Source organism: Bombina bombina, chromosome 7 (genome assembly GCF_027579735.1).
Source record: "Bombina bombina isolate aBomBom1 chromosome 7, aBomBom1.pri, whole genome shotgun sequence".
Lineage (NCBI taxonomy): Eukaryota > Metazoa > Chordata > Amphibia > Anura > Bombinatoridae > Bombina > Bombina bombina.
Genome location: NC_069505.1, coordinates 57,278,587 through 57,290,340, shown reverse-complemented (window position 1 = coordinate 57,290,340; position 11,754 = coordinate 57,278,587). Strand labels below are relative to the sequence as shown.

The 11,754-nt window shown below is 42.4% G+C and overlaps 1 protein-coding gene across 3 annotated transcripts in view; it reads left to right on the top strand.

The window, feature by feature from the left end:
• Positions 1–1,068: 1,068 nt before the first annotated feature.
• ATG2A (autophagy related 2A) overlaps positions 1,069–11,754 on the top strand; it is a 514,214-nt gene continuing 503,528 nt past the window's right edge. For all 3 annotated transcript variants that reach the window (XM_053720124.1, XM_053720123.1, XM_053720125.1), the window contains exon 1: positions 1,069–1,878. In XM_053720124.1, the coding sequence (XP_053576099.1) occupies positions 1,708–1,878 (171 nt within the window). In that variant the 5' untranslated portion in view covers positions 1,069–1,707. The remainder of the gene's footprint in view (positions 1,879–11,754) is intronic.

Below are 11,754 nucleotides of genomic sequence, written 5' to 3'. Positions count from 1 at the left end.
TTGGAACCCCTTTTTATGGATTTTCCACATTGTTTTTAATTTATATGTGAATTGTGATCGCAATTTGATGTACTGTGTTTTTATGTGGCTCAACATACTAATCTAGTATTTTTTAATGTTTACCGTAATTCCTACCGTACTTCTTATTAAATAATATATTCTTTTACCAGAGGTCTCCTATATAGGTCTGATAGTACGCTTAAATTATTAGATCAACCAGACCCCTACTGGGTCTAGCATAATCCAGGTTATTAACCCGTGTATTGGTTTATTATTTATATATACAATAACACGCATATGTTGCGCATATTCATTTATAACTTTGCTTGACATATAGGCACTATTAACATATAGCTAGTTCTCACACAGTGATTCCAACTATCTCTCTTCTCTCATCTCCCAACCATAGTTTAGAACATATACATAAATTTATAATTTATCCTACAGCCTGTTACCTATTATATTTGCTTGCTAGCGACGCCACATTATAATATCCTAGTGTGACTCACTTTAGGTTATATTTGCATCAACAAAGAATATAACTGTTATAGTATTTACATCAACAAAGAATACTATGAGAACAAAGTAGTAAATTGGACACTTTTTTTTAAAGTATCACAAAAGATTTCATGTTTCTTAATGTTAATATTGTAATGTATCATGTTCATTCCCATTTGCCCATATATTATGGACCACAATACAAACACACAAGTGAAACAAAATATAGTGAAATAAATTGTACGTGATGCCACCACGTCAACCTAAATGATAAGCAAGCTAACACATTAACAATGCACTCATTGCAACGGTTGTTAGTTATAATAAAGTTTGTTTAAAAAAAATAAAAATGGGTGTAGCAAAATGGCTATTCTTCATCCAGTATACGGATAAACAAAGCTTTGTTTCCTATTGCGAGTACCAACATGGCGTATATAACTTTATTGCTTTAGTACTTCCGAGTGTACAAAGATGTCAGCTCATTTAGTTTTTGAAGTGACGCAAATTGTTTATCTCTTTTGATTGGCTACTAGGTAAGCAGCGTCAATACGCAAGCGCTATGGGGCGGGACTTGAGAGAAAAAGCAAAACATATAGTGACCCGGAACCGGGCAGCAGAGACAGACTTGTGTTGACAAGTGACCGTAGGGTCAGGAGGACAGTGACGTTTCGCACTGCTTACAAGAAAGAGGGGTATATGGCAGCTTAACTGCGTCTTATAAGGGCGTATGTCACTGTAGTAGGCGACACTAGACCCTTTAATAAGGTGACAGGTTGTTTGGGGATGTGACAAAAGCTTTGTGACATTCTGAAAAGTGACACCCAGATGTGAATTGGAGACCTACAGTCACCTGCTGTTGTATGTGATAGAAGCATATGACATATATAGGGTCATATGTGACAAGGGCGACTTCGTCTAGTAATAAGGGACAAGGCACTTATATCACTTAGTGACACTATTTTGGTAGATTTTACTAGTGGGATAGGAAACAAATGTGAAGTGAGATCAGTTTGTAGGGAATTGACATTATAAGTGACAAAAGACCTACTAATGCTGCATGTTTACAGAAGACAATAGCCTGGTGACTGTCATATCTATGACAATAGCCTGGTGACTGTCCTTATATGACAGATATCCCTCTCCTCCCCAGTGTTATGAGGTGAGAGTGGCCACCATTTCCCCTCCCCCCCCTTTCCCTCCCTTTCTAGAATGTCTCGCTGGCTCTTTCCATGGTCCAGCTCCATCAAGACAAGGGCCTGTAGGTATCTTCTTCAGCATTATCTGGGCCACTATCTGGAAGAGAGATTGAGCCTTGAGCAGTTGAGTTTGGACCTCTACAATGGAAGTGGACGATTGACTGATATCCATCTGGATATCTGGGTAATATACTTATTATTATTATTATTATTATTATTATGACTAACATATTATGTTGTGCTACCACTGTACTGTGAATCTGTACCAAACTCAACAATACTATTTCAGGAATATCAAATGAAACAAAGGAGAAGAACCTCATTCCTTAGAACTTACAATCTAAAGTTATTAGGTCACAAAGATGAAATTGTAAACAAATAGATCAGGCATCCTCAGGATTATATTTATATTTTCTGTAAAACAAATATGTTAAATGGACATTAAGCTAAAAATTAAAGGGAAAGGAAACACCAATTTTTCTTTCATGATTTGGATAGAACATACAATTTACCATTTTACTTAATTATCAAACTTGCTTTGTTCTTTTGTTATCCTTTGCTGACGGAATAGCATTGCACTACTGGCAGCAAGATGAACACATCTAGTTAGCCAATCACAAGAGACAAATGTGTGCAGGCACCAATTAGCCGCAGCTTCCACAAGTGTAGGATAAAAACATAAAGAAGGACAAAGGCGCCACATGTGTAGATCAATCAAAAACCAGATAATCCAGAAATGGAAAAACACAGGGTACTCACAAGTGAGATGGCACTTAGTTGTGCCAGTGGAGGCAGGCTGGTATTCTGCAGCAAACCAGCTGGGTGATGTAGAACAATCCTCACCACGACCCGATGCCTTCCAGTGTGACTGTATCACTGGAACTGGAGCTGGCAGAGAATGTAGAGAGGAGGGCAATCTAGCCCCTGGGTAACTGAAAGGGAGTCTTTAACACCATCCACTCAGCATATATATAAAACAAATAAGTATTTTATTAAAAAGAATAAAAAATACCAAAGGTATATAGCAAATGTTTCAGCTGGGTGTATAAAGAATGTCCCCAGTGAGATACAAAGATTAGTAGCGACGCGTTTTTACAAAGATTAGTAGCGACGCGTTTTTACAAAGATTAGTAGCGACGCGTTTTTACAAAGATTAGTAGCGACGGGTTCCTCGGGGGGCTCCCCGTTTCCTCAGGCTTGTATGCTCAGGAGCTAGATTTTTAGTTCAGTGCCTCCTATCGGAGTTAGTGGTCTAAGAGGTACCTTTCTTCCACCGTTCTAGACTATCACTCCTTGTATATATACATATGTAGGATATGAGCGTTTTCTTTTTCAATAAGCGATACCAACAGAACAAAGCACATTTGAAAATAGAGTGTGTAATCTTAAGACACTTTACTTCTATCTGAATCATGCAAGTTTAATTTTGACTTTCCTAGACCTTTAAACTTTCATGATTCAGGCAGGACATGTCATCTTCAGATACTTTTAAATTAATTTATATTGCCAAACTTACTTCATTCTCTTGGGATTATTTGTTAATAAGTATACCTAGGTAGGAATGCACTGCTAATTGGTGATTGGGTGGCTACACACATGACTGATATCATTGGCTCACAGTATGTGTTCAGCCAGCTCCCTAAATCTGACTTTAACTGTGTTTAACCCATTTCCAGTGGTTAAACCCACAGTTATATACAAGCAATAAAATGATCTACTATATAAGATAATTTCCTATTACACTTTTATTTATTGCATGTCATTGATAGGGGGTTTAAATGAATAGTCTAGTCAAAATTAAACTTTCATGATTCAGATAGAGCAGCAACTTTCTAATTTACTCCTATTTTTAATTTTTCTTCGTTCTCTTGGTATCTTTATTTGAATGTAAAGCTTAGGAGCTGGCCCATTTTTTGTTCAGCACCTGGGTAGCGCTTGCTGATTGGTGTCTAACTTTTAGACACCAATCAGAAACCGCTACCCAGGTGCTGAACAAAAAATGGTCCGGTTCCTAAGCTTTACATTCCTGCTTTTTCAAATAAAGATACCAAGAAAATGAAGAAAAATTAATTGGAGTAAATTAAAAAGTTGCTAAAAATTGCACGTTCTATCTGAGTCAAAATTAACGTTGCATGATTCAGATAGACCATTTAATTTTAAGACACTTTTAAATTAACTTTTATTTTCAAATGGGCTTTGTTCTCTTGGTATTCCTTGTTGAAAAAGATTACGCACATATCCTACACTAGTGGGAGCTGCTGCTAATTGGTGCCTGCACACATTTGTCTCTTGTGATTGGCTAACTAGATGTGTTCATCTTGCTGCTGTCAGTAGTGCAATGCTGTTCCTTCAGCAAAAGATAACAAGAGAATAAAGCAAATTTGATAATTGTAGTGAATTGGAAAGTTGTTTAACATTGTATGTTCTGTCCAAATCATGAAAGAAAATGTTGGGGTTTCTTGTCCCTTACATTTTGAATAAACTATTCCTTTAATGCAGCAGTGTTAGAAAGAAGTCAGAATGTTAGAAGCACTGAAGCAGTCCTTTTAAAATTCAGAAGAAAAGATTAGTTTCTGGACTCGCAGAGCACTGCCGATCCAATCAGCAGCTCTAGACACATGACTCGGATGTGGAACTAGCTCTGATTGGCTGAGCGGCATTTTCAGCTCAGGACCAGCAGTGCTCTGTGAGTCCTGAGCAGTATTTATACTCTGTTTAACCTCTATCCGGGGTTAAACACACAGTATTCTAGGGTTGATAGTCTTAAAGGGACATACTCTAACAGATTATAGCATGTATGTTTTTGTCAATAGTGGCCCTTAAAGTGATATTCTAGTCAAAATGACACTTTCATGATTCAGATAGAGCAGCAACTTTCTAATTTACTCCTATTATCAATTTTTCTTTGTACTGGCCCATTTTTCGCTGAACCAACTTTATTCTTGCTTTTTCAAATAAAGATAGCAAGAGAACAAAGAAAAAATGATAATAGGAGTAAATTAGAAAGTTGTTTAAAATTGCATGCTCTATCTGAATCATGAAAGAAAAAAAATTGGGTTTAGCATCCCTTTCAGGGACTCAAACAGAAAATGTCTGTGGCAAGTGGGAATTTAGTTAAAGGGACATAAAACACAAATTAAGTAAATTGGAAACGTTTTTTTAAATTGTATGCTCTGTTTGTATCCCTTTAAGCACACTATTAGAGGGCTTTAGTAAATCTGAACAATACTCCAGACTCACCATTTGTCCGGAATAGGGACCAGCGAATCAGTCCAATTTGGTTGCGATACCCCAGACTGTTTAGTAAATGTGATATTGTCCGTGTCTCATGTCAGCAGCTTCTAGGAAAAGGTCTTTAGACTTATGTTTAAGCACTGAGCTCAGTGCGAAACGCGTCAGGGTTTATCCTTGCATCTCTGCATGTTTCTATATTTTTAATGAGACATTGATACATTTTTTATGTTTTAGCTCTACACCTCGTGAGTGCACAGTTTTTCGTTTTGCTTCTAAAAGTCTTTAGATTCCTAGCTTTGTTATTGTACAACTGGCCAGAAACCCCTCCCTAGCTAACTGGTGATTGGAAGCTATTCACATATGCCTTTTGCTGTTGGTTCACCAGATGTTTTCAGTCAGGCCCTAGTAGTGCATTGCTGCTCTGCATCTGACTTTAAAGGGATATTAAAAGCTAAATACATGTCATAAGCATAGTATGAAGGTTATTCCCCGACTCCCTGTCTAGTCATGGGTCCCGCCATGTGGAAATCTATCTTTCACTGCATTCGAGTGAGCTCTCCTTCAGATACCTGCGGTGTAACTTAGGTTTCATAATGGCAGCACCCATGATTAGAGAGATGTTCTCGAAAAGTATTTATTTACTTTTTAGTGTCCATTTAAGGGACAGTTTACCCAAAATTTCTCTCCCCTTTAATTTGTTCCAAATGATTTATTTTACCTGCTGGAGTTTATTGAATTTTCCATTGTTCTCTCTAAGTATTGGGCTTTGGTTTACAGACAGATATAAGATTTGTGCGTACACAGAAGTGATAACATAATGAGATCTCATTTTACCTGCAAGCTCAACCCACTGGAATAGGCTGTTGGTTTAAAAATAAAACCTGAAAATGCAATTTCTCATACATTTTTTTTTACTCTGCAGCTGGAAGTAAATTAAGGGAAAACAATATTTCTGTATACTGTCCCTTTAACTATGTGTTAAATGAATATAAAACCAAAAATATTGATGTCATGATTCAGATAGACAATACAGTTTTAAACATCTTTCCAATTTACTTCTTGTATCAACTTTGCCTAATCCTGTTGGTATCCTTTGTTAAAGGAGCTGCAATGCACTACTGGGAGCTAGCTGAGCACATCAGGTGAGCCAATAAGTCATATATGTGCAGCCACCAATTAGCAGCAGCTCCCAGTACTGTATTTATTGCTGCTCCTAGGCCTACCTTGGTATGCTTTTTAACAAATGATACCAAGAGAACTAAGCAATTTGATAATCCATAGTTAATTGGAAAGTTTAATATGAATGTTCTATCTGAATCATTGAATACAAATGTGTTTTTTTCCCTCTTTTTAATTCATTTGCAGGGGTTATAGTAATATACACGCAATATGCAGTGCAATCATAGGTGTGCGCCAGGTGTTCCTGAGCACACCCTAATCACCCTAATGCACACAGAGCTGAAGGAGTACCGTAGCATTTCAAAGGGCCAGTAGGGAGGTTAAAGATCTGTTCGGCCCCACACCCATCAGACACCGTCCCCTCCTTTTGAGAGGTACCCGTGCCAGGTCCTTGCAGGATCCTGGCTCTTGTTTGTCAGTCTTCCTTGCAGGACGTTCTGGCACGCAGCAGCCAAATGGTGAGAGAAGCAGGGGATATGATGTGATGTCATATTCCTGCCCCCTCCGTAAAGTGCACTGTTGCCGCGCGCTGGAAATAGCACAAAGGTTAGAGTGTGGAGGGGGCTTGGGGGTGGGAGAGAAGGGGCATGGAAGGGAGGCAAGATTAGGGGTATAGTCTGGATGGGGAAAGGGGGGGGGGGTGAGAGAATGGACATAGAAAGGTGGTTGAGAGAAGGGGCATGGAAAGTGTTGGTGGTGAGAGAAGGTGCATGGAGAGGGGAAAGAGAAGGTGCATACAAAGGGGGAGGGGTATGGGAAGGGGAGAGATAGAAGGGGCATGGAAAGGGGGAGAGAGAGAAGGGGCATGGAAAGGGGGAGAGAGAGAAGGGGCATGGAAAGGGGGAGAGAGAGAAGGGGCATGGAAAGGGGGAGAGGGAGAGAAGGGGCATGGAAAGGGGGAGAGGGAGAGAAGGGGCATGGAGAGGGAGAGAAGGGGCATGGAAAGGGGGAGAGGGAGAGAAGAGGCATGGAAAGGGGGAGAGAAGGGGCATGGAAAGGGGGAGAGGGAGAGAAGGGGCATGGAAAGGGGGAGAGAGAGAAGGGGCATGGAAAGGGGGAGAGAGAGAAGGGGCATGGAAAGGGGGGAGAGAGAGAAGGGGCATGGAAAGGGGGAGAGAGAGAAGGGACATGGAAAGGGGGAGAGAGAGAGAAGGGGCATGGAAAGGGGGGAGAGAGAGAGAAGGGGCATGGAAAGGGGGAGAGAGAGAGAAGGGGCATAGAAAGGGGGAGAGAGAAGGGGCATAGAAAGGGGGAGAGAGAGATAAGGGGCATGGAAAGGGGGAGAGAGAGAGAAGGGGCATGGAAGGGGGAGAGAGAGAGAGAGAAGGGGCATGGAAGGGGGAGAGAGAGAGAGAGAAGGGGCATGGAAGGGGGGGGAGAGAGAGAGAGAAGGGGCATGGAAGGGGGGAGAGAGAGAGAGAGAGAAGGGGCATGGAAGGGGCGAGAGAGAGAGAGAGAGAGAGAGAAGGGGCATGGAAGGGGGGAGAGAGAGAGAGAGAGAGAGAGAAGGGGCATGGAAGGGGGGGAGAGAGAGAGAGAAGGGGCATGGAAGGGGGGGAGAGAGAGAGAGAAGGGGCATGGAAGGGGGGGAGAGAGAGAGAGAAGGGGCATGGAAGGGGGGGAGAGAGAGAGAGAAGGGGCATGGAAGGGGGGGAGAGAGAGAGAGAGAGAAGGGGCATGGAAGGGGGGAGAGAGAGAGAGAAGGGGCATGGAAGGGGGAGAGAGAGAGAGAGAGAGAGAAGGGGCATGGAAGGGGGGAGAGAGAGAGAGAAGGGGCATGGAAGGGGGGAGAGAGAGAGAGAGAAAAGGGGCATGGAAGGGGGGAGAGAGAGAGAAGGGGCATGGAAGGGGGGGAGAGAGAGAGAAGGGGCATGGAAGGGGGGAGAGAGAGAGAGAGAGAGAGAAGGGGCATGGAAGGGGGGAGAGAGAGAAGGGGCATGGAAGGGGGAGAGAGAAGGGGCATGGAAGGGGGAGAGAGAAGGGGCATGGAAGGGGGAGAGAGAGATAGAAGGGGCATGGAAGGGGGGAGAGAGAGAGAAGGGGCATGGAAGGGGGGAGAGAGAGAGAAGGGGCATGGAAGGGGGGAGAGAGAGAGAAGGGGCATGGAAAGGGGGAGAGAGAGAGAAGGGGCATGGAAGGGGGGAGAGAGAGAGAAGGGGCTTGGAAGGGGGAGAGAGAAGGGGCATGGAAGGGGGAGAGAGAGAAGGGGCATGGAAAGGGGGGGGGGAAGGGGTATGTGCATGGGAGGGGGGTGAGTGTATATATATACAGTATCTCACAAAAGTGATTACACCCCTCACATTTTTGTAAATATTATATCTTTTCATGTGACAACACTGAAGAAATGACACTTTGCTACAATGTAAAGTAGTGAATGTACAGCCTGTATAACAGTGTAAATTTGCTGTCCCTTCAAAATAACTCCATCCACAAGGTAAGTTAAAAGTATATCTTTATTGGGACATCACCAAACACAGCACAATAACACAACGTTTTGGTCAGGTGACCTTACTCATGTGGTATCATGAGTAATGTCACCTGACCGAAACGTCGTGTTATTGTGCTGTGTTTGGTGATGTCCCAATAAAGATATACTTTTAACTTACCTTGTGGATGGTGCTGCTCTATTTGTGGATTGGACATTATTTGAGGTCACTGGCAGGACCTAGGTACGTGCACCTACTCACAGACTGATGCTGTTTTCACCTTTTTGAACATTTTTTCCCTCAAAATAACAACACACAGCCATTAATGTCTAAACCTTTGGCAACAAAAGTGAGTACACCCCTAAGTGGAAATGTCCAAATTGGGCCCAATTAGCCATTTTCCCTCCCCTTCTGACTCGTTAGTGTTACAAGGTCTCAGGTGTGAATGGGGAGCAGGTGTGTTAAATTTGGTGTTATAGCTCTCACACTCAACATGGCACCTCATGGCAAAGAGCTCTCTAAGGATCTGAAAAAAGAATTGTTGCTCTATATAAAGATGCCCTAGGCTATAAGAAGATTGCCAAGACCCTGAAACTGAGCTGCAGCATGGTGGGCAAGACCATACAGCAGTTTCACAGGACAGGTTGCACTCCGAACAGGCCTCGCCATGGTCGACCACAGAAGTTGAGTGCACATGCTCAGTGTCATATCCAGAGGTTTTCTTTGGGAAATTGATGTATGAGTGCTGCCAGCATTGTTGCAGAGATTGAAGGGGTGGGGGTGGGGGGTCAGCCTGTCAGTTCTAAGACCATACGCCGCACACTGCATCAAATTGGTCTGCATGGCTGTCGTCCCAGAAGGAAGCCTCTTCTAAACATGATGCATAAGAAAGCCCGCAAACAGTTTGCTGAAGACAAGCAGACTAAGGACATGGATTACTGGAACCATGTCCTGTGATTCAATGATACCAAGATAAACTTATTTGGTTCAGATGGTGTCAAGTGTGTGTGGCGCCCCAGAAGCAGAACTTTTTTTCACTTTCTGCAATGACATTTTTTTAGTCAAAAATTTTCTGCAAGTTATTTTGAAATTTAGTACAATTATACTAAAGTACCAGTTCAATTGCAATATACTGATTAACTGGAGAATAAGGCAAACTTTATATATTATATTGCAGCAGTTTAAGAGGCAGTCTTCAATCAATGCACTGCTGCTTTGCAGTGCTACCCTTTATTTGACTGTTCTCTTTAAACGGTACTTCACTGTGGCTGCACTGTGTTAAGGAAATTGTACGCAATGTAGCCAGAGCAAAGTGCTGTTTAAATAGAAAAGCCTGTTTTGGAGCAGCACTGCAAAGCGAAAGTGCTAACTGTTCACTCATGTGTCCTGTTCTTTCTGCAGACATGCTGCATTTTCTGCGATGACATCTCAGATCACAGCATGTTCTGCCTTGGGGTGTGGCGCCAACCAGGGAGGAGTATAAAGACAAGTGTGTCTTGCCTACAGTCAAGCATGGTGGTGGGAGTGTTATGGTCTGGGCCTCCATGAGTGCTGCCGGCACAGGGGAGCTACAGTTCATTGAGGGAGCCATGAATGCCAACATTTACTGTGACATACTGGAGCAGAGCATGATCCCCTCCCTTCGGTGACTGGGCCGCAGGGCAGTATTCCAACATGATAACGACCTCAAACACACCTCCAAGACTACCACTGCCTCGCTATATAAGCTGAGGGTAAAGGTGATGGTCTGGCCAAGCATGTCCCAAGACCTAAACCCTATTGAGCATCTGTGGGGCATCCTCAAACGGAAGGTGGGGGAGTGCAAGGTCTCTAACATCCACCAGCTCTGCAATGTCGTCATGGAGGAGTGGAAGAGGACTCCAGTGGCAACCTGGGAAGCTCTAGTGAATTCCATGCCCAAGAGGGTTAAGGCAGTGCTGGAAAATAATGGTGGCCCAATTTGTACATTTCCACTTAGGGGTGTACTCACTTTTGTTGCCAATGGTTTAGACATTAATGGCTGTGTGTTGAGTTATTGTGAGGGGGCAGCAAATTTACACTGTTATACAGGCTGTATACTCACTAGTTTACATAGTAGCAAAGTGTCATTTCTTCAGTGTTGTCACATGAAAAGATATAATAAAATATTTACAAAATTGTGAGTCGTGTACTCACTTTTGTGAGATACTGTTTATATGTATTTATAATCAGTGTGCGTGAGTGTGTATATGTGTTTATAATCAGTGTGCGTGAGTGTGTATATGTGTTTATAATCAGTGTGTGTATATGTGTTTATAATCATTGTGCGAGTGTGTGTATATGTGTTTATAATCGTGTGTGAGAGTGTATGTGTGTGTGTATATGTGTTTATAATTAGTGTGTATATGTGTTTATAATCAGTTTGCGTGAGTGTCTAAGGGTATATATGAGTGTGTATGTGCACTCATGGTAAATGTGCAATAACATATTATAAATATACCGTGTTTCCCCGAAAATAAGACAGTGTCTTATATTAATTTTTGCTCCCAAAGATGCGCTAGGTCTTATTTTCAGGGGATGTCTTATTTTTCCATGAAGAAGAATACGGTACACATTTATTGTTGAACAAAAAAAAAAGGAAATTTATTGCCCGTATACGGTACGGTAGGAAATGTAGTCCTCCTGTGTCATTTTGATTCCCCCCTCTGATCCTCCTGGGTCATTTTAAGTGATCCCCCTCCCCCCACCCCTTTATCAGACATTTCCCCCAAACCTCAGTCACCCCTGTGTGTCCACACAATGCGCGTGACTCACTGTCTAATTGTTAGTCAGTCAGACTCCGTCAGGGCAGAGCGAGCAGCAGGCGGCAGCTTGTCCTGGCGACGGCACGGGCTCTCTGATTAAAAGAGACTTCGCACTTCCTGTCTGCTCTGGCTGGGCCTTATGCTCGGGGGAGGTCTTATTTTCGGGGAGGTCTAATTTTCGGGGTCCTGCCTTATATTTCAGCGAGAGGCAAAACTGTAAGTAGGTCTTATTTTCGATGGATGTCTTACTTACAGGGAAACACGGAAGTTAGTACAGAACTACAGTGAGTAGTAGTATGCTGCTCACGCCTATGAGTGCAATACATTTTCTAACAAATAAAAGCATTTTAAAACTTTAGTGTACTCTAAATTCATCTCATTGTTTGCAATTTCCTATTATAGAGGAGACAACTAAATTGCAGGAAGTAGGATGGCAGG